The sequence below is a fragment of the Narcine bancroftii genome, chromosome 9 (assembly GCF_036971445.1).
Source record: "Narcine bancroftii isolate sNarBan1 chromosome 9, sNarBan1.hap1, whole genome shotgun sequence".
Lineage (NCBI taxonomy): Eukaryota > Metazoa > Chordata > Chondrichthyes > Torpediniformes > Narcinidae > Narcine > Narcine bancroftii.
The window spans coordinates 43,489,443-43,514,829 of record NC_091477.1 but is presented as its reverse complement, the minus strand read 5'-3'; the positions used below and the strand labels follow the sequence as shown (position 1 = coordinate 43,514,829).

The 25,387-nt window shown below is 40.5% G+C and overlaps 1 protein-coding gene across 3 annotated transcripts in view; it reads left to right on the top strand.

Annotated features, from left to right (window-relative positions):
* Positions 1-25,387, top strand: part of fam193b (family with sequence similarity 193 member B) — a 118,954-nt gene that overhangs the window by 21,385 nt on the left and 72,182 nt on the right. For all 3 annotated transcript variants that reach the window (XM_069898896.1, XM_069898897.1, XM_069898895.1), the window contains exon 2: positions 20,978-21,208. In XM_069898896.1, the coding sequence (XP_069754997.1) occupies positions 20,978-21,208 (231 nt within the window). The remainder of the gene's footprint in view (positions 1-20,977; positions 21,209-25,387) is intronic.

Below are 25,387 nucleotides of genomic sequence, written 5' to 3'. Positions count from 1 at the left end.
TGAAGGACTGCTCCTCACTATATATTCACATAAATGGTTCCATCATAGTGGAGAGCTCAAAATTCCTTGGCATCCAATTAAAGGATGACCTCTCCTGGACTCGCAACATCTCATTAGTCCAGAAGGTGCAGCAGCCTACACTTCCTAAGGTTGAGGAGGGAAGGCTACTGACCATCATCCTAACAACATTCTACAGGAGCATGGTGTCTTGGCTTGCTGCATCACAGTGTGGTATGGTAGCTGCAAAGCATCAAATTGGAGGTCAATACGGATGATTAAAACTGCTTTGAAGGAAGGGAGACACCAGTGATCTATCGACGACGATATGTATAGGGAGAGGGCTCAGAGAATTATTGAGGGCCCTTGCCATTCAACTTGCAGCATCTTTGAGATACCCTCTTCAAGGAAGAGGTATCGGAGCCTAATAACTGGGACTGCTAGGCTGGGAAGCAGATTCTTCCCACAGGCAGTGAGACTTGCACAATCTGAGAATGTAAATTTTTATTTTCAGTAAAATTCCCAATACCAGCAACCTTAAAACAGCCGGCAAAAATAAAATTGTGAAAAACAAAAATGGGTAAAATATTCAAATGTGTACAATTGGCACCAATCCACGCAACTCGCAGTCTCAACCAACAGGGTTTTTTTCACTGTATATTTCTGTTGGATCACTGTCTATATGTGTCATTTGTGTGTAGGGTGTATTGTGTGACAGTGTGTGCTTGCTATGGTCTGTAGATGCTCTTTTTTTTCATAGGGTTGTATATATGAGATCATATGACAATAAATTTGAACTTTGTTCTCTATGCTGGCCATCTCTTTCTGTCCATGATCACATTGCTAAGCTGTGCCTTATTGATAACTATCTTATGATCACTGAAACGAGAAAACGTAACTGCAGATTTTTTCAAAATATGTGCATATTTCCTTGTGACATAGGTGGAGGCTTTTTGGAACATTGTGTCCACGCAAGTCCACAGATAAGAGGGGGAAATGGAATTGATGAAATTATTTTCCTGCAATTTGTTATGTTCATCAAGTCCCAACTGCAGTATGGGCAATTTACAGACCAGTATAATTTGGGGATGTGGAAGAAAACTGGAGCCAGAAGGAGAATGTGCAAATTCCTTGCCGCATTAGAGACTGAATCAAACCTGAGTTACTGAATCTGCAAGGCAACAGTACCAGAGCTGGTGAAATTTTTTTTAAAAGTGAATGATTTCCTTGTCACAGAAGCAACACAAAGTTACTTGATGTTGTATTACGAGGACAGAAAATGAATTGGAATGTGCAACACAAAAACAAACCATTTGTTCTCTCCATTCACTCCTTTATATAACTTCTTTCTCGTTTCACTTTCAAAGTTCAGATTTATTGTCAGAGTACGTAATCACATACAATCCTGAGATTGTTTTTCCTGTGGGCCAGGCAGAATTTCTACTTGTTGGTAGTGGAAAGAAACTGAACTGAAGAAAAGATAGGTATACAAATGAGAGAAATTTGAAACAAGAAGGAAATGCAAACAAACTGTGCAATACAGAAAATAAATATTCAATTATAAATTTTGTATGAAGTAAGAGTCCCTAAATGAGTCTTTATTGAGTTTGTTGTTTAGGAAGCAACTGTTCCTGAACCTGGTGGTACAAGTCTTGTGGCTCCTCAACTTCTTCCCTAATGGCAACAGTGAGAGCAGACTGGTGTGGATCCATGATGATTGCTGCTGCTCTCCAATGGCAGCGTTCCATGTAGATATTCTCAATGGTAGGGTGAATTTTGCCTGTGATGATTGGGCTGTGTGCAGTACCTTTAGCAGGGCTTTCTGGTCAGAGGAATTGGTGGCCGCATAGCAGGCTGTAACGTAGCCAGTCAGCATACTTTCCATTTGCACTTCTGTACAAGTTTGCCAAGGTTTTCGATGTCATACCAAACCTCAGCAAACTTCTGATATCCTATCTTCACGATGACCTTTGCGTTGAGTCCAGGAAAGGCCCTCTGAAATTGTGACTCCCAGGAACTTAAATTTGCTCACACTCTGCATCTCTGATCCTCTTTAACATTGGATAATGGACCTCTGGTTTTTCCCTCCTAAAACCACAATCACCTCCTTGGTTTTGGTGACATTGAGTTCAAGGTTGTTAGTACATCATTTTGCCGAGTTTTCAATCTCTGTCTTTATGCTGATTCATTGCCCCCTTTTTATACAACCCGCTACCCTGGTATTGTTAGCAAATTTGTAGATGGTGGTATTTTCGCACAAAACCATGCAGTTATAGGTGTAAAGCAGGGGGCTAAGAATGTAGCCCTGTGGTGCTCTGGGTTCTGATAGTGATTGTGGGGATATTCGTACCAATCCTAACTAATTGTGGTCTGGAAGTGAGGAAATCCAGATTCGAATTAAATAGAGTATCGAGTCCCACGTCTCGGAGTTTGCTGATCAGTTTTGAGGGGATGGTGGTGTTGATTGCATCAATTTCAGCATACCTTTTTCCTTCTTTTATGCACATCTTTACCTTTTGAAAGGATCCAACTGATTGCCTCAGTTGCATGTGACAAATGATGCCTGCCCATTGCTTTGATGCAAAAAAAAAGGAAAGCAGTGTGGTGATGAAAGTTGAAAGATGTGAGTGGTTTGAGGGACCTGGGTATTTTGTCCACTGCAGGTTTATTTTCAGCAAGCAACTTGAGAGCTAATGATTTGTTGGCGGTTTTCCTTGCTGGCATATTTACGATCAAAAGTGCAGTAATTGGTGTGTTGATGAGACTACACTTGGAATGTTATGCATCCAGTCTCCCTGCCTTAGGAAGGAATAAAGAGACAACAAAGATCACCAAGGAGGCAGTGAATGTTTTTTTTTATAACCAGGAGGGCTCTGGAAGTTTAGTCATTAAGTATATTTATGATGAAGACTGACAAATTTTGGTCTGCTGAGAAAATCAAAAGAATATTTTGTTATTACAAGATTGAGCAGGTGCTGTGGTAAAACATTAGTGCTGACCTAACTGATGGAATTGATTTTTAGGGATTAAAGGGTGCTTATTAACTACTCAAGTTGCACAACGGAACTATTCTGAGTTTATTTTTTTTAAAAACACATTTTTGTAGCAATCTTGTCTCCCTGTCGAATTCTTTTTCCCCCCCCCCAATCATTTTGAACAATCCTCAAGTCATCTCAAATTCCCATTTACGAAGGAAAAATAAAACTTGGCAAGCTTTCTTCTACCTGGAATCTCTAATATATATATTTTTTTTCTTTCATTTGAACCATTTGGAGGAAATATGTACTTTCATTGTTGGATGTATGGTGAGCAAGAGGAGCAGAGTTCTTAAGTGATGTTTTATCTTGGGTGAAATTGGTTTCCCCAAATGCCTTTAGCAAGTGTGCTATAAATCAGGTGTTCTCTTCGTGATCAGGAGTGAAAACCTGGACAGGCATATGTAAAATCTTCAGATAAAAGCTTCTTCTTTGGAAGCAGTTGGTTGAACCTATTGCTTTGAATCTGTTACATTGGAAACCATAATTTCCTAAATATGGAATTCATTTAAATCATGGATTTAGATTTTATTATGTAGATTTGCAGTGAAGCAAAGAGGTTTATGATTTTTTTCTCATTCAAGAACCACTAATGAATCACTTAGTGCTCTTCAAAGATTAGCCTTTTGATGATTTTTGGAAATTAATCAAACTGTCTATTGAATTTTTTTTAAATATTTTTTTATTTTTCACACTGTGAACCATATCAACCAAAATACATACAAACATTTCCCTCTTAAATATACACAGTGGCATTTTCTCCTTTTTTTCCCCCCCCTACCTTCCCTCCCCCCTTCCAACCCCCCTCCAAAACCAATAAACATTCAACATATACAATACAATAAAACCATTAAACAATGTCATCACACAATGAAAGATAAGCAAGAAATATGTGTCATCTACTTTTACACACAGGATCAAGTCATTTTGTCGTCTTATCATTTTAGGGGGTGGAGGTCTGAGGCAGGCCCTCTCTGTTGTGTTCCATGAACGGTTCCCAAATTTGTTCAAATAATGTGACTTTATTTTTTAAATTGTATGTTATTTTTTCCAATAGAATACATTTATTCATTTCCATGTACCATTGCTGTACTCTCAGGCTCTTCCGATTTCCAAGTTGACATGATGCATTTTTTTGCTACAGTTAAGGCTATCATAATAAATCTTTTTTGCGCTTCATCCAGTTTGAGGTCTAACTTCTTATTTCTTATATTACTTAGAAGAAAGATCTCTGGATTTTTTGTTATGTTATTTTTTGTGATTTTATTTATTATCAGATTTAGATCTTCCCAAAACTTTTTCACTTTCTCACATGCCCAAATTGCATGTACTGTTGTTCCCATTTACTTCTTGCAGCGAAAACATCTATCTGATAATGTTGGATCCCATTTTTTTAACTTTTGGGCCGTGATATATAACCTGTGTAACCAATTATGCTGTATCATGCGTAACCTTGTGTTTATTATATTCTTCAAAGTTCCAGAACATAACTTTTCCCATGTTTCATTTTTTATCTTTATGTTTAAATCCTTTTCCCACTTTTGTTTGGGTTTATAGCTTATTTCATCATTTTCCTTATCTTGCAGCTTGATGTACATGTTCGTTATAAATCTTTTAATTATCATTGTGTCTGTAATCACATATTCAAAGCTGCTTCCTTTTGGTAATCTCAGTCTGTTTCCCAATTTATCCTTTAAGTAAGTTAATGATATGCAAACATTGTACCATGAGTTATTCCATATTTGTATTTCAATTGTTCAAATGTTAATAAATTATTTCCCAAAAAAACAATTTTCTATTCTGTTAATTCCTTTTCTCTCCCATTCTCTAAAGGAAAGGTTACCTATTGTAAAAGGGATTAGCTGATTTTGTGTCAGTAATAATTTTGGTATTTGGTAATTTGTTTTTTTTCCTTTCTAAGTGAATCTTCTTCCATAAATTGAGTCTATTGAATGTTTAACTCAAAAATATAATTGGAATGACGATAAGGCAGTACGAGGCTTCAAAGGAATTCTATGAGAATGAAAACTATAAAATTCAGGTGATATATTAGGATAAGGCTGCAGTGATGGGTGAATGTAATTTAATAAGTTTTAGGTTATATTTAAATAAAGTCTTTAAAAAAAAAAGTTTTAGGTTATATTGGCAGTAGGATGTTGGATGACCTGCTCATGGAAGATATTAGTCAATTTATAATTCCTTTGGAACTGTAATATGGGAGTAGTCATTTAATTTGTCTGTTCATTGATATTAAAAATGAATTTTAAGCAGTTACATAACATAATTGAAAATTCCTCGAAGAATTTTTGTCAATTTTTTTCTCAATACTGAAATTGGCCAAGTAGCCACGTGCTTTTTTCTAGATGTCTGCCCATGCTAGTCTATAAACAGGCTCTGAAGTGTGTGAGCTGCATGGTGCCTATGTGGAAAAGATGTAGAAGGGTGCATGATGTCTTCTGAAATGAGAGATCAGACTAATATTCTAATCCCATATATTTTATTTTCTGCATTTGAAACATTTGGTTCCCTGACTTTATAGAATTTTGGAATATGAAATTTAAGCATGATTATAGGTACTTGCCATTTTGAGATATAGTACGCTTCCCTGTTCTAAATACCGAAAAAAATTCAAATTGTGGCGCCAACATGATATCACAAGTTGGAAAAAAATGTATCCACTGTCTTGCCCATGTGGGGCTCTGATGCTCTGTTGGTGCCAGTTTGGTAACAACAGAGCTCAGAACCAGCTAGGAAGACAGATGCTGAATGGTTGGATGTTGGCTCTGGGGACTTGAAACCTGAAGTGGCTGGAATCTTGAGCTATCAGTGAGCGACTGGAGGAAGTCGGCGAGTCAGGCAGCGCATGGGGAAAAATTAGGTGCGAGGGTCAGCCCTTAAGCCAAAGGGCGTGAACGCTGGTTGTCCTTGTTTCAGGTAACTTCCTTCCCTTGCTCTTTCTATTTCTTCTTTATCCTCTGCTATTCTTGATTTTTGCGTGCCACTGTTTCCCAGCTGCAAAGTCGGAGGAATCCTTTGTCCTGGCGTCATCAAGGAGAGCAGACTCCCAGGCAAAAGTGGGGATCTTTGGCCCCCAGGCAAGAGTGGGGACTGGCAGCAGTGGGGAGGCGATGGATGATGCTACTGTGCTGTTTTTGGGCTTTTTCCATTTTTGTTCCGATAAGCAAAAAAAAAATCAAAGAATGAACAGCATGTGGTCCCAAGTGTTTTGGATACAGGGAAATGTACTGCACATTTCTAAAATAACATTAGAAGTTCATGCCATGTCAGGCTGCATCAAGGCTGATACCTTGGGATTAAGTTTAGATTTAAGTAAGATGTCATATTAGTAATTATTAATAAAAATATTGTTTTAAAAAATACCATTGTCTTGGTGAATTTCTATTGCTGCTGATCTGACGTACCAGTTTATCTCCTGGATTCACCTTCTATACACTGCACCACAAGCATTGGTTCACACAAACAATACTCACTCTTGACTATTTTGCATTGGAATGCGGTACCAGAGAAAGGTGTCTCCATCTCCTCTTATTTTTGGCATTGCAATCAATTACCAATTATGTTACAGTCTTCCCCTACCTTTAAAGGCATTGTCCGAAATGGACTTCAAAAGACAGTTTCATTGTATGCTGATAACTTGCTGCTGTTTACAACATACCTGCTGAGAAGGACTCCCTCCATTCTATCATGCCGGAGGAGTTCAGATCTTTTTCAGGTTATAAATGAAATCTTCAAAAGAGTGAATATCAACAGAGGAGTTCTGTAACTTAACCAATCAGGCCTTCAGTTTAGTCATTCAGGTTTCAAGTCCCCAGATGTAAACATCACACACATTCTCCAATCTCCTAATTTTTTTTTTAAATTCTCTTGTTGACCAGAGAAGGTGTAATTTGCACCTGTTACTAACGGGGAGAATAAATGTAGTCAAAATGAACATATTACTTGTTTCAAACCACTCCCTTATTTTTTCCTCCTTTATTTGGAATGGGAAATCGCCAAAGGTCTGAAAAGCCTTATTGCAAAACTGTAAGGTTAGTGGAGGACTGGCTCTTCCCAATTTCCAATTTTACTACTGGACAGCACATATACACTCTTCTAGTGTAAACTGGAAGAGTTTCATAGTCTTCAGCCACCATGGTATATTTTTCATTGGTCACAAAACCCTCTAACCACACTTGACAACCCACTGGTGCTCAATACAGTTAAAATTTGGTACCAGATTTGATGTCACTTTCAGTGGGCAGCAGCTTCATTTCAGGGTCCCTTAAATAACAATGACATTTTCACCTTCAGTCATTGATTTTCTTTTAAATAAAGGTATGAAATGTCTTCAAGATCTTTCTGCAGTGTGCTTAGCAGCTTCACCTCTCAGTCACACACAAATAGCTTACCCCCATCACAATTATTTTAACTTTTTATTTCAAAGCTTTTCCCAAACTTCCCTCTGGTTCTGGAGTGGAGTCTTCACAATATCTGAAATATTTAGTCAATTTCCAATCCTGCCCAATGACTGCAATATTTGGAATCTCTAACAACTCCTTAAACTTCCTGCAGAAAGATGCGATAGCATTTACATCCCTATCAGCCATGCATCTAGCGTGGCACGGTCGGCATAGCGGTTAACGCAACACCTTTACAGCGCCAGCCATTGGGACTGGAGTTCGAATCCCGTACTGTCTAAGGAGCTTGTGCGTTCTCCCCGTGTCTGTGTGGGTTTTCCTTGGGGCTCCTGTTTCCTCATACTGTTTAAAACATACCGTGGGTGTAGGTTAAATGGCCTGTTGCCATGCTGTTTGTCTAAATTCAATTTCTAAATTCAAATTTTAATCTTTTTATACTGGAAATCTGGTAGGGGTCCTTCTATTAAACATTGGATTAAGGCTATCAGTTTTCTTTATTAAACTGGGGTAAATCAAATACACATTAAGAGGCTTCACCAGAGAATCTTTTCACAAAAGGCCACCCTTTATGCATGTTTTTCCCCTGAATTTTAAGTGCTTACAGAGTAAAAAGACAACTGTGAGTCAGTTGTACCAGTATAACCAGTAATGATACTGTCAGCAAAGGTGCCAGGGTGGGGATGGGGGTCCAGGCATGTACCTGAGGGTGTATGTGAACATTTGTGTACATGTGTGTTGGTTTTTCTGTTTAAAAACAAAATAGGAGCACAGTGTACATCTGCATGATGTGTACAAATTTGTTTTTGGTGCTCAATAAATACATTTGAAAAAGGAAGTTCACGTCAATTGTTGATTTCTATTTTTACACTTTAGAGGAGTCCGTGAATTTAGATAAAAGTAAAATGTAGATACTTGAAATTGAAGCAAAAGCAGAATTATTGGAAATATTCAACGTCCTTTGGAATGAAGATCTGAATATGAGTTTCATCTCATTAACCTTTCATCTGACTTCAGTTCTGCTATCCCAATTTCTTTGGTTACTTTCTTTCTTTATAATTTAATTTCAATGGTTGCCAGATGTTGCAACTCTGGTTTTGGTCTCATTTCTGTTTATAGTTGGAAAAGTCTAATGTACAGTAACTACCTTTTTTTTTGACATGCTGATTTAGTATTTAGTTTAAACAGAATTAATGGAAATGAAGGATGTATCAATATTTGTGTCTATGTTTCATGAAAAAAATTTGTGTTACTGTTGCTAATAATTTCAGGTTTTGAATGTATAAAAAAATAAATGAGCCGGCATTAGCATTCAAACTGGTGCTTTTACCCAGAAATAAATTGCCAAAATACTGGTTAACATGCCAGTGTAGGTTATGTCATCTTCAGGGCGATCTGACACCTGCTTGCTAATTAGCCCAGTGTGAAAGGGACATGGGCTATCCTGGGATAATTTAATGACGCTTTGATGATATAATTGCGTGAGTGCATTGCGACCGCGTGGTGAATCAGTCTACAGGAGTCGTCGGAGGAGAAGGTACAGACAGGACCAACCTTTCCCCAGTGCTTCATGAATTCGGCCTTAGAATGAAAATGGTCTCAAATTGGGGGGAAAGGGAGGTGCGGGAGCTCCTTTCACTATGTTTTGAGGAGGTGGCCTCCTTTCATTTGAAAATGGCCTTTTATATGAAAGGATTGTAGCCAGGCTCAGAGACATGGGGTTTGCCAGGGACAAGCCCCAGGAGATCATTAAGCTGAAGACTCTTTGGGGGAAGTTTCACAATAGCAGGAGTGGGAGGGACCGGCTGGACTGGCCATATTATGGCCTGGCCTACAATATCTGGGACACCAGCCGGTCAGCAAACCCCATGTCCCTGATTGCCAGTGAGAGGGCACCTGTATGCTCACAAGAAGCCAGTTTGGCACCAAAGGAAGAGATGGAGAATGGGAACGCCCTTGTCCTAATTCCCCCCCCCCCCGCCCTCGGTCCTTCATTTATCCCCCCTGCCCTCGGTCCTTCATTTATCCCCTTGCCCTCGGTCCTTCATTTATCCCCCATGCCCTCGTTCCCTTATTTATCCCCCCTGCCCTCGGTCCTTCATTTATCCCCCCTGCCCTCGGTCCTTCATTTATCCCCCCTGCCCTCGGTCCTTCATTTATCCCCCCCTGCCCTCGGTCCTTCATTTGTCCCCCCTGCCCTCAGTCCATTTATCCCTCCCTGCCCTCGGTCCCTCATTTATCCCCCATCCCCAGTCCCTCATAACAACTCCCCCCCCCCCCGGTCCCTCATAACAATCCACCCCCGGTCCCTCATAACAACCCACCCCCGGTCCCTCATTTCCTTCCCCCCTGGCTGGCCCCTTATTATTTCCCCTGCCTCCCCTCCTGGATCTCATCTGCTCCCAGTCCCTTGAATACCCCCTGCTACCTCAACCACCCCCAGGAGCTCTACTGCCCTGAGGAGAGCAAGTGGCCCCAGCACCTCAACTGCTGCTGCACCAGTGGCAGGTAAGAATGGCTTTTTCATCTTTTCATTTAGTCTATTGTGCTTGGTGAGTTCTTGCCCATTATCTTTCTAATCGTTGTGTGTTCCATTCCTCTATAGGAACCAAGGGGAGGAGAAAGCCCACAAAGATATAGGAGGTCACAATAGAGATCAGTGGGATGCTCCGAGAGGACTAGGAACGTGACCTCCTGCATCGAGAGAGGCAATTGGAGATCGTGGTGGCATTGATGGTCCACACTGGCAGGTGCAAAGGCAGAAAAGGGAGTCTGAGCGGCAGGCAAACACCGCAAGGTTTGCGGATCTAATTGTGGACATCCATCATGAGATGCAGGCCCACATGGGCCTGATAAAGGAACTCGTCTCCTCACTTGTTGTTCATGTGCGCATCCAGCATCCACCCTCCAGCCTCCTCCCTCCTTCCTTCTTCCATTCTCCTCCATCCTACTGTCACCATCAGCGTTTCCCCTTCCAGCCTCCTCCCTCCTCCTGCCACCATCAGCCCTCCGGCATCTGCTCAGACCTCCCTCCCCCATTCATCATCTGCCCTCCTTCCACCACCATCTACCTGCCCCAATGAACCACCCCATTTGTATTCTCATCCCCACAACCCCCTCAGTACCTGGACTTTCATTACTAGGGAGTGGTGAGGTGTCTAAGGGGGATGTCTCCTTCAATCTTCTTTTCATCTCCTCATACCTGCATTTATTAGCAGAAGAGGAGGGTTGACATTTTTTTATTAATTACTTTGTATATAGTTTTGCAAGAGGAACAGAATTTTATTTTGAAAGTTTTTCTAATTAGCCATTGTATATAGTTAAAAGTCTTTTAAAGTTTTATACATCACTTCCACCTGCTCATGCCAAAAGGTTAACAAATTTAAGATGCACTATTTTGTGAGATGTACAATAAATATTTTATTGAAATTTCAGTTAAAGGCCTTAGTTGTTTGCTTGATGTGTACTCAAAACAGACATAATAGCCTCACCGATTGCCTGGTGACCCCGCACTGTTGCACCCCTATAAGGAATTCGATCTGGCAGAGGAGATCTGCCACCTCAGTCATCCACTCATCCAAGAAGTACTACTTGTTAATCTCACAAATATTATGCAGGACACAACAGGCTACAATAGTGGTTCTCCAAACCTTTTTCGTTCCACTCACATACCACTTTAAGTATTCCCTAAGCCATAGGTGTTCTGTGATTAGTAAGGGATTGCTTAAGGTAGTATGTTAGTGGAACAAAAAAGTTTGGAAACCACTGTTTTAATTGTACCTCATTGACTCATTATGTTCACGGTTTCATAACTCCACTAGAAATGAGCCATTGACAATTTTTCTCATGCCAAATATTTCAGTAACAATTGGGTCTTGAGCAGTGATTCTCAACCTTCCCTTCCCACTCACATACCACCTTAAGCAATCCCTTACTAATTACAGCACCGATTGCATAAGGAATACTTAAAGTGGTATGTGAGTGGAAAGAAAAAGGTTGAGAACCACTGGGCTACAACAACTTCAGAAACAAAGGCGGTACTAATATCCAGTCATTTGGTCAGGTACTCCAGCGACCTTTGAGCTGAGCAAAAGCATTCTCCACAACCATTCGTGCAGAGCTCAGCTAGTGGTTGAATTTCCACTTCTGTTGATTGAGCACATGGTGTTGTGTGAACCCCTTTATCAGCCAATTCCCGAGTGGGTAAGCGGGATCCCCGATCAAATGTGCAGGGATTTCCACTCCATTAGCAATCTTGCATACCTCTGGGCAAAGCACCGTAGAAGTATAGCTTTCTCATACAACCTTTGACAGAACATGTAAATATATTTCCATATATATGAACATATATATATATATATATACATAAAAAGATTAATGTAAATACATATAAACAAATATATAATGACACATGTACACATACATGTGTGTGTGTGTATATTTATAAACCACAAGGCCAATTTACATGCTAGACAGCTTTTCGCGTACATGTTGGAAGCATCAGGGTCGACCATATTCACTTACTTGACGCGGGAATAGATGACTCCCTGCATCCTCAGCCTTTCTGTAAATGGATGAGTTGGCAACAACTTGAGAATCATGGGTGTGACCAGGCCAACCCACGTACACACCTGTGAAGCTGGAACCACAAAAGCACAATGATTCACCTATGGAAGCACTGATGGGAGAAGACAGATGATTGTAACTCAGGCAAAGATCCGTACTTTGTTTGTAGCAGACTGATGTGTCGTCATGTGGGGCAATGATGGGAATATGTGTGCCATCAATGGCATCAGCACACATTGGATACACATTCTTCTGCAAACGAATTGATTGTCCTCTGAAGGTGATCTCCACTCGGCAGGTCAATGAAACGTTCCATCAGGGCCTCCCTCAATGGGACAGTAACATGGTGCACCACTGTGCAGACAGTGGAGACACCCACACCAAAGCTCAGCAAGTCGGAGCTGAGGCTCCACAGGCTTTCAGCAGTTGATGCTCCTGCGCCTCATCTCTAGCTCAAAGCGCTCCATAATGAATTCAAAAGTACTCCGAGACATCCTAAAATGCTCACGCTACAGTCCATCAAAATTATCGAGGTCATTAGATCAGAATACAGGTCTGTGTTGTCTATCCTCCACGTTCTTCTGTTACTATATAACTGTTCAAAATACTTTAAGATCACCAGAGAAGGAGAAGATTTCACTCCCAGCAATTGTGTATTACATCACTCGGGACATTACTGGTGGAGGATAGATGCCCTTCTCCCTGGGATGCCTGGTGGTGTTTGTGAAAGGATGCAGAGAACTGGTTAACAACTGTCCAGTGTAAATGGCAAAAAGAGCTTCTTTAACCGGTTCGCTGAACAGCCAATTTACTGGTCAGCCAATGTGAAAAGGGCTAGTGTGTATTGATTTTGGAGAATGTATGTAAAAGCATCAAGGTTTATTTAATGCACTAAATAATTGTACTTCTCATCGCAATTTTTGAAATCATACCATAATTACTTCACTGAAACAATTTCTGGTAGAGAACACATATTGTGACAATATCATTGCTGTGATATTGAATCCGTAAACTTGCTGTTTTTAATCAACTCTATATTCAGAATCTTGAATTAAGCTCATGGCACTCAGTTGCATCATGCAGCTCCAGCAACATGAGTTCTGTGTGGTTTGTAAGTTCTTTCTGTGACAATGAGGGTTTTTCTCCAGGTGATCCCGCTTTCTTCTTAGTAATGTGTGGATTAGTAGGTAAATTTCCATCATGTGACTGAGAGTTTAATTAGAGAGAAATTAATGGAAATGTAGGAAGAACGAATAATGTCATTACTGTAAATTAGTGTTTGATGGTCATTGTGAATCAGTGGACCAAAGGGTTTAATTTTGTGCTCTGTGACTCGAAATCTAGCAAATACTGGGAATTTAAAGCAGATTAGCAGTCATTTGTGAAGGGAAGAAAGACACCTATAATGCTTTGTCAATTATCTTGCGTCAGTATTCCATATCTGCAGTAGATTGCTGCTGTATTTTGATTTTCTGTTTGTACTAGCTTGCAAAACATACCGCATTAGTGTGAGGGAAAAGGAGCTATTCCCACTTATTGCACCACAACAGAGGGCAGTTTTTGCTGTATTCTTCTCCCAGCTGCCTCTCCTTCTACTGAACGATGGGGTAGGCTGACGAATATCCAGGTGGATACCACAATGGCTGGACTGGCAGGCTCCACTCGTTTTGCTAACCCGCTTTAATTTGAATATACTGCTGTGAGGTGGGATAATATGTTGGATTTTTGCACTTTTGTCGGTTACAACTTGAATTCCAACTTCTGATTTTCAACAATCTCCAGTAGAGACATTGCTGATTGTTAGCTCATTTCTTAATTGTAGTAGCTATATTTGTTTACTTTTGTTAGTGCTTTGGAATAAGCTTCTGATTGAAATGATGAAGGTTAAGAATCTGATTGGTGCTGTCTACATGCTACAGGAAATGTAGGGTGTTCATCTACCTCAGGCTTTGCAATGTTCTGTTGTAAATCAGCTGCTACCACATTGCCTACTACCATGAGACAATTTGCAATATTTATCAGGGTTAGCCTTTGAGCTGTCTGTACATCAATATAGGCTGTAATCACCTGATTACTTTTTAAAAATGTCGAGTTGCAGGGGTTGCTGAACCAATTAACTTTTTCTTATTTTTAAGAACTTTTAAAATTGTTGACTGATTGAATTTTTTTGCTGTCACATGAAGGATTGGTGGGTGTTGTAAAATACCAGACATCTGTGGAGTTTTCTTCATGATGAAATGTTGTCACTAAGGACAAGCTTGGTATGAAGCACAAAAATCTGCAAATGCAAGCTTGGTATGTCCACATTGGTTGTTTCTCATTTTGAACTGAATTGTTTTGAATCAGAAATCACATATTTTTCTTATATGAGCCAAAACTCGTTTACACTTAATTGGATTATTCAAACCCTGAACATTAAAAGTTGCAAAATTCAAATTAGACATACCTTAATCTAATAATATATTCCACTACTATGAAATAATGCTCCCCTCTAATTCCCATAATATTCCAACCCTCCCTTTATGTTAATATTCCAAAAAAAAGGAAAAAAAACTAACAATCCCCAAAACAAACTACTAAAAGGTAGTAGCTCCCTAAAAATTGGGGTGTGGTAAAACCCACTAGTGGCAGATGACTGAAGGTCTCAGTGTCATCCACCTCCCCGCCCCCCCCCCCAGTCAGACTTGCACAAAGTACTGAAACAAAAATAATCAACCCAATGATTCCAGTCCCAATGTTTGTTCCTGATCTTCAATATCAAGAAGACTTTGTGTCAATTCAGCTTTCTTCCCATTCTTTCCATGTTTTCCATTCTCCCCATTACCATTTACCCTCCTCTTAGGTGACAATGGTGATGATCGTCCATTTCCTCGTAAGTCTGGCAATAAATTAGCAAAAATTAATGCATCGCTCATTTTCAAAGAATTGAGATTGAAAGTTCCCATAAAAAACTTTCAACACAGCTGGATAACGAAAGGGAAATTTATATCCCTTTTGCCACAATACTTCTTTAGCTGAATTGAATTCTCGGCACCTTCTAATAATTTCTTGACTCAAATCCACATTAAAAAAACCCTATTATTCTGGACCATCATTGGAGCCTGATTCTGTCGTGCCTTCTGCACTGCCATTTGTAGTATAATTTCTCTGTCCTGGTATTTCAAACAGCGAATCAAAACTGCTCGTGGTGGTTGGCCTGGAAACAGTTTCTTCCTATGTGGTCGATCTAACTCCAGACCATCCGGAAAAAATTCCTTGTCCAACACCTCAGGAATCCAATTCTGAAAAAACTTTACCAGATCAGAACCTTCTACATCTTCTGTGGAAGACCTACTATTTTTACGTTATTTCTTCGACCCTGATTTTCTAATGAATCAATCTTCTTCAATAATTCCTTCTTCTGGATCCCCCAATCGACGAACGAATCCTTCACTGGTTTCTACTCAGTTGACCACAGCTAAAGTCACTCTTCCAGTACATGATAATACAAATGTTTTGCAAAGGATATATATGCAATTTTTTTTAAAAAAGGTTTGTAAGGTCATTCTTCTCGAACACCTCCACACTATGATGTGTACTGAAATATTAAATCTCTACATTTTGTTTTGTACAAAGTTTTAATTCTGTCTTGTTAACAGATTTCATCATTTGCCCTGAATGCATGGGAAGGAAAAATGCCCTTTATCTTTTGTCTAAAAGCACAGTGTGTAAAAGAAGATAGCAATACATGAGAACTGTCTATACTGACCCTTATTTCGTGACTTGAGCATCTGGTTTTTCTGCAGTGCATTAGCTGAATCTAGGATATTGCTAAGGTCCATCTGTATGGTATAGTTGGGTTCTGCTTCAGTGTACTATGCCCACCAATTCTGCATACCTGTCTTGAAAACTGAACTAAACATTGGAAAGTAATTTTATTAAACGCAAAAGTCTGCAGACTTGTGATTGTAGTTTAAAACACAGAAGTGCCGAAGAAAGTCAGCAGGTCCCGGCAGGTGTTCCTTATGGCAAAGAAACTTAACCAACATTTCAGGCTTGATCCCTTCTTTTTTTTAAATTTTTTATTTTTCACACCATAAATCACAATAGCCATGATATACACTTTTTCTTTTTCACACATTTACAGTGACTTTTTCTCCCCCCCCCTCCCTCCTCCCAAGCCACCCACCCACCCCCCCCCCCCCCTCTCATCCATTTTAGGTATACAATCTAGGTTGCATTAATTCAGTCAGACAATGTTGTCATTCAACAAAAATACACCAGAAATTCTACTGAGTCCATTCTTTTCTTTTCTTCTCCTTCCCTCAACTTAGGTAATGTTTGTTCCCGGTAGGTTTTCGCTATTGTATTTAATGTAAGGCTCCCATACTTGTTCGAATATTTCAATATTATTTCTTAAACTATATGTTATTTTTTCTAATGGAATACATTTATTCATTTCTATATACCATTGTTGTATTTTCAAATTATCTTCCAATTTCCAGGTTGACATAATACATTTTTTTGCTACGGCTAGGGCTATCTTAACAAATCTTTTTTGTGCATCTTCCAAGTCAATTCCAAATTCTTTGTTTTTTATGTTACTTAGGAGAAAGATCTCTGGATTCTTTGGTATATTGTTTTCTGTTATTTTATTTAATATCTGATTGAGATCATCCCAAAATTTTTCTACTCTCTCACATGTCTAGATTGCATGAATTGTGGTTCCCCTTTCTTTTTTACATCGAAAACATCTATCAGATACTGTTGGGTCCCATTTATTTAACTTTTGCGGTGTAATGTATAGTCTGTGTAACCAATTATATTGTATCATACGCAGTCTCGTATTTATTGTATTTCTCATCGTTCCAGAACATAATTTCTCCCATGTTTCCTTTTTTATCTTTATATTTAAATCTTGTTCCCATTTTTGTTTAGTTTTACCATTTGTTTCCTCATTCTCCTTTTCTTGCAGTTTAATATACATATTTGTTATAAATCTTTTGATTAACATTGTATCTGTAATCACATATTCAAGGTTACTTCCCTCTGGTAAACTCAAATTGCTTCCTAATTTATCTTTCAAGTAGGATCTCAGTTGGTAATATGCCAGCGCTGTATCTCCAGTTATATTGTACTTATCTCTCATTTGTTCAAAATCTACTTCCTGAAAAACAATTTTCTATTCTTTTAATCCCTTTTTTTTCCCCATTTTCTAAAGGAAAGGTTGTCTATTGTAAAAGGGAGTAGCTTATTTTGCGTCAATATTAGTTTTGGTAATTGATAATTTGTTTTATTTCTTTCTACATGAATCTTCTTCCATATATTGAGGAGATGGTGTAATACTGGAGAAGTTCTATGTTGTACCAATTTTTCGTCCCATTTATATAATATGTGTTCAGGTATCTTTTCCCCTATTTTATCTAATTCTAGTCTCGTCCAGTCTGGTTTTTCCCTTGTTTGGTAAAAATCTGATAGGTACCTTAATTGTGCGGCTCTATAATAATTTTGCTTGATCCCTTCTTCAAGGTAATTTGGAAAGTAACTACTGGTTTCAGATCTAACATCCAAGGAAGGAAGCAACTTTCATGTCATTTATAGTTTGTAGAGTCCATTACGTGGTTGGCAATATCTACTAGTTCACAATGTCTAATATTCAGTAAGGGAGGATGGAGCAATGATTTTCATTTAGTTTTGGCAGAAACTGGATAAAAATAATAATCAAATACTGAAATGACCCAGCTTTCTGTTTGACAGGGAAGTGGGGATTTTATGGGGAAAAATATAAAATTCATAGTGCCCCATAAGCATTATATGGAAAGATGAACTTTTCTCCAGTGTAACCAAAATTTGTATCATTATATCATATGCATGACTTGCATCAAGGTGGAATTGCTACCATTGTGCAGATTGGGAAGAGCAGGGATCAGAGCCACGACTTTTCAGTGAGTGCACCTCCAAGGATCAGGATTGTCTGACTGTCCTGCCCTAAGGCTCCGCACAGGTATAAGTTGGTTCTTGAAAGTGGCTGGCGGCAGTTTTTTCATCAGAGGACTGGATCTAAGATGGTGCCCACATTCAGCTGCCCAGACATCAAGGGTTGAACATGATGTTGGTTGGTAGTCTCTTGTTCATCTCATAGTTTCACACCATGATAACTGGCCCTTCATCCCAACTGATTCACACCAAGCAAGTTGTCTCCTTGAGCTGGTCCCATGTGCATTTGGCTTATGTCCTTCTAACCTTTTCTATCCTGTACCTGACTACTGTATATTCCAGCATATAAGGTGACTCATGCATAAGATGACCCCTGAATTTCCACCTAAAATGTAGGTTTTGAGCTATACTACTGCATAAGACTTCCCCCAAGTCTGGCACTTCGCGCTGACCAATGGAGTGATGGTGCATGGCACATTTAATGTACTCATTCACAATATTTTAACAACAAATTATCCAGTAAAGATTTACATCTTATTAGCATTTTTTTTTTAATTACAAGCTGTTGGCTCCTTTAACAGAACATTTAATACATGAACATGGCAGCCAGACTGGGTGGGTGGACCCCGTGGGGGAATACTGAGTCTTTGCTGTTAAGGTTTGTATTTTATACTTGGCAAAGGGGAATGCTGAGACTTCACCATGAGGTTCAAATTTTACACTTGTCATATAAGATGGCCCCTGGTTTTGGGGTGACATTTTTAACATTCAACGACTGTCTTATACACTGGCATATACAGTAAATTTCTTTTGAAAATTACAATTTTACTTGCTTCTACCACTTCTTTTGGCAACTCATTCTGTTTAGCTTAAATATGTGCTAAGTATTAAATTAATGTGCAGATGCATTACAGTTGATTCACTGATAAGTCATGTTTTGATCATAAATGGTGTGGTCTTGTATGAAGATTGGAGTTTGTGCAGTATTCTCCAGACACATAGGTGAGTTTGAAGAGATTGTACCCATAAAATGTCCAAAACAAATGTTGACTCCCAGCAAAGCAATACTACCAAGCTGTGTTATCTGTTGAAGGTTTTGAGTGCTTCTGAATGTCCCAGCTTCATAATTAGTTAATTTACCAAAAAGGACTTAAAACCACTGAAATGCTTCGGCATTTAACATTAAAGTAAATTAAATTTAAACAGAAAGGTAAATTATTTTAAACTTGCCATTCTCCCTCAGAGCTATTGTTTTTTGGAGGTTCAGTGAGCAGTTTCCAAGTTTTAATTGCTGAGGAGTGTTGTTTGTCTTTATTCATTGAGAGTTCCTCGGATAACTCAGATGTTCAGAATTCTCAACAAAACCATATATTGAACTATTTGGCCTGATTTTATGATACTTTGCAGTTACTACCCACTAGCATGTCACCAGAATTTAAAAGAATAACAAGCAAAGGTATTGCTTATAATTCTTGGATGCATTTTTTACTCTTTCAAACAGTTGGATATTTTACTCAGAGTGTCCAAATCTTCTTTGTACAAAGTTTTAGCTAGATACCTTGCATTTGTAGGTAAAATAATAACAATAACTAAATGTACTTTTAAAAATGTCCTCTCATTGGAGAAGGATGGATGGAGGTTGGGAAGAAAAGCAACATCTTGGTCATTGACTGGACAGTGTGATTGTCAATATAAAAACAATAAGTTGTGAAGAAAGCCCTTTGGAATATTTTGTTCGAAAGGCAAATTATACCCAATACATTACATCAGCTTTTTGTGAGGGAATGAGTCAAAGGTTGGAAACACTCTACCTTAATTTATAATGGCAACATTGCTTAAACTTCTTGCCGTTAAGTTTTTTAATTATTTGTAATGCTAATTGCTGAAAATCCAAGCTGAGAACATTAGAGCAAGGAAATTTGGACTAAGCTGAACATGGCAAGCGACTTTGTGCCAAGCAGTTTCAAAAGTGCTTCACAGTTCAAGGAATGAGTAGAAATTCTAAATTAATTTGTGTGGATTGAACAGCAACCTTTTTTTAAACTTAGCACCTTTAGTATTACAATATAATAGACTTTAACCACAAATTTAGTGATGACTTGAAGGATTGAATTAAATTTGGAATGGAAATGTTGAAGCTAAAAGCATATTTTCAGTTAAAATAAAGATAACAAGAAAACTGCATCATAGCATTCAAGCAAACTACAGAAGTAGGGGGGAACATAACCAAAATGACTTGAAATGTGTGTTGATAATTTTAAAATCATGACCTTCAGACCAAGAGCCAGTGTGGATAGTTGAGCATATTGATAGTGGGTGAATGGAGCTCCAATAAATGGCAGTTTAAGATGAGCTAATGTGATGCCTGACAGGGCATTGGAAATATTGGCTCTGGAGGCGATGAGGACAAAATGTTGAGCAGTAGATGAGCTAGAAGAGATGAAACAGGGTGTTGTTATGGAAGTAGAAATTCCTCATTTTGCTATACAACAGCTGGGTAGATGCCATCTGAGGATTTCCCCTCCTGGAGGATCTTTGCATGTCAGTCTGAGAAGCTTGAAGCACAGGATCAAAGTCGTATGCAGCTTTTGCCAGCAAAATCAATACATTTGTTCTGGTTGATATAACAGTTGCTGGTACAGGGTTTTATTCATGGTGAGAAAGATATTTTCAACTTTTTTCTGATGTAGAAACTCAAATCATTTAATGATTTAAACTTTAAGTTTCAGATGTGCCAGTGGCACTTGTGAACTTTTATTAGTGATTCTTTTTAAAAAAAAAAGGACGAGGTGGGTGTCACTGGCAAGGCCACCATTTATTGCTCATCCATGAGAAGATGGTAATGAAAATCTGGTTTGAACTGCTGCAGTTTTTAAGATCATAATATTTTCTTTGAATTCTGAAATTTATTTATGTACTGTACTCCACAGACTTCTTTCTGGATTATTCAATTATGGCCAAATTTACAGCTATAATGTAATGTTCAAGTTTTAATGTTCAATAGCTAAACTTTAACATATTTGGTCACATATAGTCATTTAATTTCAGGCATCCCTTACTATACACCAGCTGGCAAAGGACTGTTGCTTGTTGTGTCATCGTGAACGTAAAGACTGTGGGAGTCAGCAGAATGGGATTGTGGATCTAAAGAGGTTCGCTCATTCAATGCCAGGATTGACACATGGCCTTCTGGAACATATGCCTCTCTGGATATGTCAGACCTGTCGAAGAAGAGTTGAGGAAGAAGAGCGACAAGCAATCCTAGAACAGGCACTAATGGTAAAAATAAGCTTTCTTAATAATGTCTGCATCAACCTAAAATACAGGGTTCTGTGGAAAATATAAGTGAAAAGTTTTGACTGTATTTTTATTCGTCAATTTCATGAATTTCATTTTGGATTACTCAACTGCAGTTATAACTTGCAAAATCAGTGAAAAGTAGGATATGTCATATTAAAAGTTGTCATCTTACTAGTTGTTTTTAGCTTTTCTCACCAATTTGCCCAAGGTTACAAAGCTACTATCTCAATGCATTGCTGTCAATCTGATTGGTTGTGATAGGATATGTTTACCATTTTTTTTCTCAAAGGGATATACAATGTAGTGGGTTTCATTGATTGGTCCTATAACAAAGTAATTATCTTGTCCTGCTACACTGGGACTTTGCTCAGAATGTGTTTCAAGAAGGAGAGCATGAATGGAATCTATGTTAAAAGGGACTAATGTGCCAAGAAAATGCGTTATTGGCAGCAATACTAGATAAGAACACTTGCCCTCTCTATTGGTGTGTAGGGTACCTAATTGAGGGTTCTTCCCAAAGCCAGTGCTCCTGCAGTGATTAAGTGATTATAAAGCCATGTGGCTCTTTGGAGTGAGGCAACCTAAAAAGATTCCCTGTGAGGGTTGGGTTTTGATTGGGCTCAGGTGGATGCTACAGCCATTCAGCCCTGAGACTCAAGGTTGCGCATGAGACACCACAGTGAGTAAGGGCCATTACTAGGGACTAGTGAACATCTTGGTTTGTTACCACAAGGAAATCTCCAGGTTGGGGAGAGCTGTGCAACTGAGCAAAGACTTTTGAGGATAGCAATTTTCATCTTATACAACAGGAGATAAAGAAAACAAGACCATAGGATGACTGGTCTGTCAACACATGGAGCAATTAGAGCTCGTCTCCATTGATGACCTGTAATCGTCATGTTGATCAAGGTTTACAGGTGCCTAACCTTTATTTCGGGATCGTCAGGACCGGACACCGACTATTGTTCAGAATCTTCCAGATTTCGAAATAATTTTAAAATGGTAGTCTCTTGAAGCAAATGCATTGTTTCAAAATCGCACAAAACAGAGGGCGCGGGGTGTTAAACAAATTGAGATAAATAAAGACCATAATATCACTGGCATTTTTATTTAATTTTAAAGTAAAACTTTAAAATAAAACTGGCTCAGATCCCCATCCTCACCATCCTTGTCGTCCCCATCCCCACCCTCTCTTACCTTCGGTGGAAAGGTGACTCAGCCCCAAGCACCTGGTGGGAGAGAAGCAGGCAGCAGCTGGCTCAATGCGGGAGCAATGGCTGTCTTCCTTGCCTATAGTCCCCTATGCAGCTGGACCGCTCTGGCACTGGCAGAGTCGTTCCAGCTGCATGGGGATCATGGATAACGAAGACGGCCATTGCTCCCTCATTGAGCCATCGCCAGCTGCTGCTACAAGTGAATTCTGGGCTCAGCAGCACTTCATTGGGAGTTAGATGGGTGGGGGGGGGTGGCTGACGGATGTCCGGGGCGGGGGCTATTGACTGAGGGGCAAGGAGGGTGTAAGGGGGTACGACTGACAGATGGGCAGGGGGAGGAGCAACAGATGGACAGCCGGGGTGGAGGGAGCAAGAGGGGAACCAAAGGACAGCCAGAGGTGGCGATCGATGGACGGCCAGGAGCAGGGCGGATGGCAACCAGGGGCGAGTGAGGCGGTTGAGCATTTTCATTACCAAAAAAAAATACCGGTTTTTGGAGGTTGCCAGTGTCAAATTTCTGGATAAAAGGTTAGGCACCTGTATTCCTAAGCTGTGCACTCAACTGTTAAGTGACTGAATTTCTTGCCCCAATCTGCCAACCACCAGGTCTTGCAGATAGCTTCTGCTCAATTCTTTTGCTGTTCACTCTATATTATAGTCATGCTAGATTTCCAGCACAGTGGTGAGCAGAATTTTCTTTTTGACCCCAGTGGGTTGCATACCATTGATTGTTTGAATTCTAGAGCTTGGGGTGCTCTAACAAATCCGTACTCTGCAGGGTGACACTAAGAACCTTGAACACTACAGCATCAAAACAGGCCTCCTTGGCCCTTCTAGTCTGTGCCGAAATGTTATTCTGCCTCGTCCCACCAATGTCCATAGCCCTCCATACTCCTCCCATCCAGATCCTTCTTCAATGTTAAAATTGACCCTGCATACAACACTTGAGCTCGCACCTTGTTCCACACTCCCACCACTCTGTGTGAGGAAGTTCCCCCTAATGTTCTTACCCTCAGTGGAAAAAGCTTACATTCATTTATTCTGTCTATCCCCCTCATAATTTTAAATACCTCTTTATCTCCCCTCATTCTTCCATGCTCCAGGGAATAAAGTCCTAACCTATTTATCTTTTCCCTGGAACTGAGTTCCAGGGCAACAACAGAGCCTGTCGTTGCACTTGGCTATGGCGGCTGGCTGGTGGGATAGCTTCCTTTTTATCTGGGGCAGACACTCTGGACGCAGGATCCTAGTAGACACAGGAGCAGAAATCAGCATCCTTCCCTGCCCCCCACCCCCCCCCCCCCCCCACCTTGAGCCAAGATACGAGGACCAGAAGGGCTGGGCTGGACTGGACCTTACAGCAGCATATTATCCCACCTACAGCAAACGCACTACCCCTTTGCAATTTGGTTCCAGCTGATTCACGTGGACGTTTACCCTGGTCGCGGTGTCACAACCATTGTTGGGTGCAGACTTCCTCCGAGCACACTGTTTGCCGGTGGACCTGAAGGGACGACGGCTAGTCGACCCAAAGATATTTCAAACCTTTTCCCTCGGCGAGGTCTGATTGCCAGCTCAGCACCTGGGCTCAGTCACATGTTTGGACAACGAGTTCCCATCCATCATCACGCAGTAGTTTTCCACGACAGCCCCCATGGTGGTGTGATGCACCACATTCCCACTTGGACACCCCTGCATGCCTGAGCAAGCAGGATACGATCAGATAAGCTTCGACTAGTGAGGGAGGAGTTTAACAAGATGGAGGAGATGGGTATGGTGTGGCGTTCAGACAGCCCATGGAGCTCTCCACTCCATATGGTGTCCAAATCCACAGGAGGATGCAGGCTATGCAGGGGCTACAGGAGGCTGAGCGAAGCGATCATCTCTGATAGGTACCCAGTCCTGCATATCCAGGACTTCACAGCCAACCTGCACGTGGCACGCATCTTTTCAAAGATGGACCTGGTGCGAGGGTTTCAGCATGTCCCTGTCCACCCCAGATGATATCACAAAGACAGCCATCATAACCCCGTTTGGCCTTTTCAAATTCATTAGAATTCTGTTCAGCCTCAAGAACACAGCCCAGACCTTCCAATGCCTCATGGACACAGTAGGGCGGGAGACCTGGACTTCCTGTTCATCTATCTGGATGACATCCTGGTAGTCTTCTGCTCCCTCCAGGAACACCTATCACACCTGTGCCTACTTTGCCACCGCCTCGCCAAGTGCCAGTTCGACCTACCCATCATTGACTGCTTGGGGCACCGGATCGACTGTCATGGAGCTGTTCCCCTGCCAGGGAAAGTGGAGGCCATTTGCAAATTCATCAGGACTAACAGAGTCATGGGTCTGCAGGAATTCATTGGGATAGTTAATTTTTACTACCATTTTATCCCCTCAGCCACCAGGATCATGTGCCCCCTGTTCGGCTGGATGTCTGGCAAAACCAAAGAGATAGCTTGGACAGAAGAAGTGACGGCGGCTTTCGACCAGGCCAAGAACGCTCTAGCAAATGCCACCCTACTGGTCCGTCCCCAGGTAGATGTCCCCACGGCCATCACCGTAGATGCCTCCGAAGCAGAAGTCGGTGGCATACTTGAACAGTTAATCAAAGGTCAATGGAAGCCGCTCGCATTCTTCAGCCAACACCTGCGGCCCTCAGAGATCAAGTACTGCATGTTCGACAGAGAGCTGCTGGCCCTATACCTGGCCATTCAGGTATTTCCTGGAAGGGAGGGAGTTCATGATCTTTACCAATCAATAAGCCCCGCACCTTTGCCAAGGTGTCTGACCCGTGGTCAGCCCACCAGCAATGACACTGAATTCACCACCACGATCAAGCATATCTCAGGAAAGAGCAATGTGGTGGCCGATGCGCTGTCCCGGACATCAACCAGTCAGTGCATGCTTTGGCTCCAGGGGTGGATTATGCATCTTTAGCAGA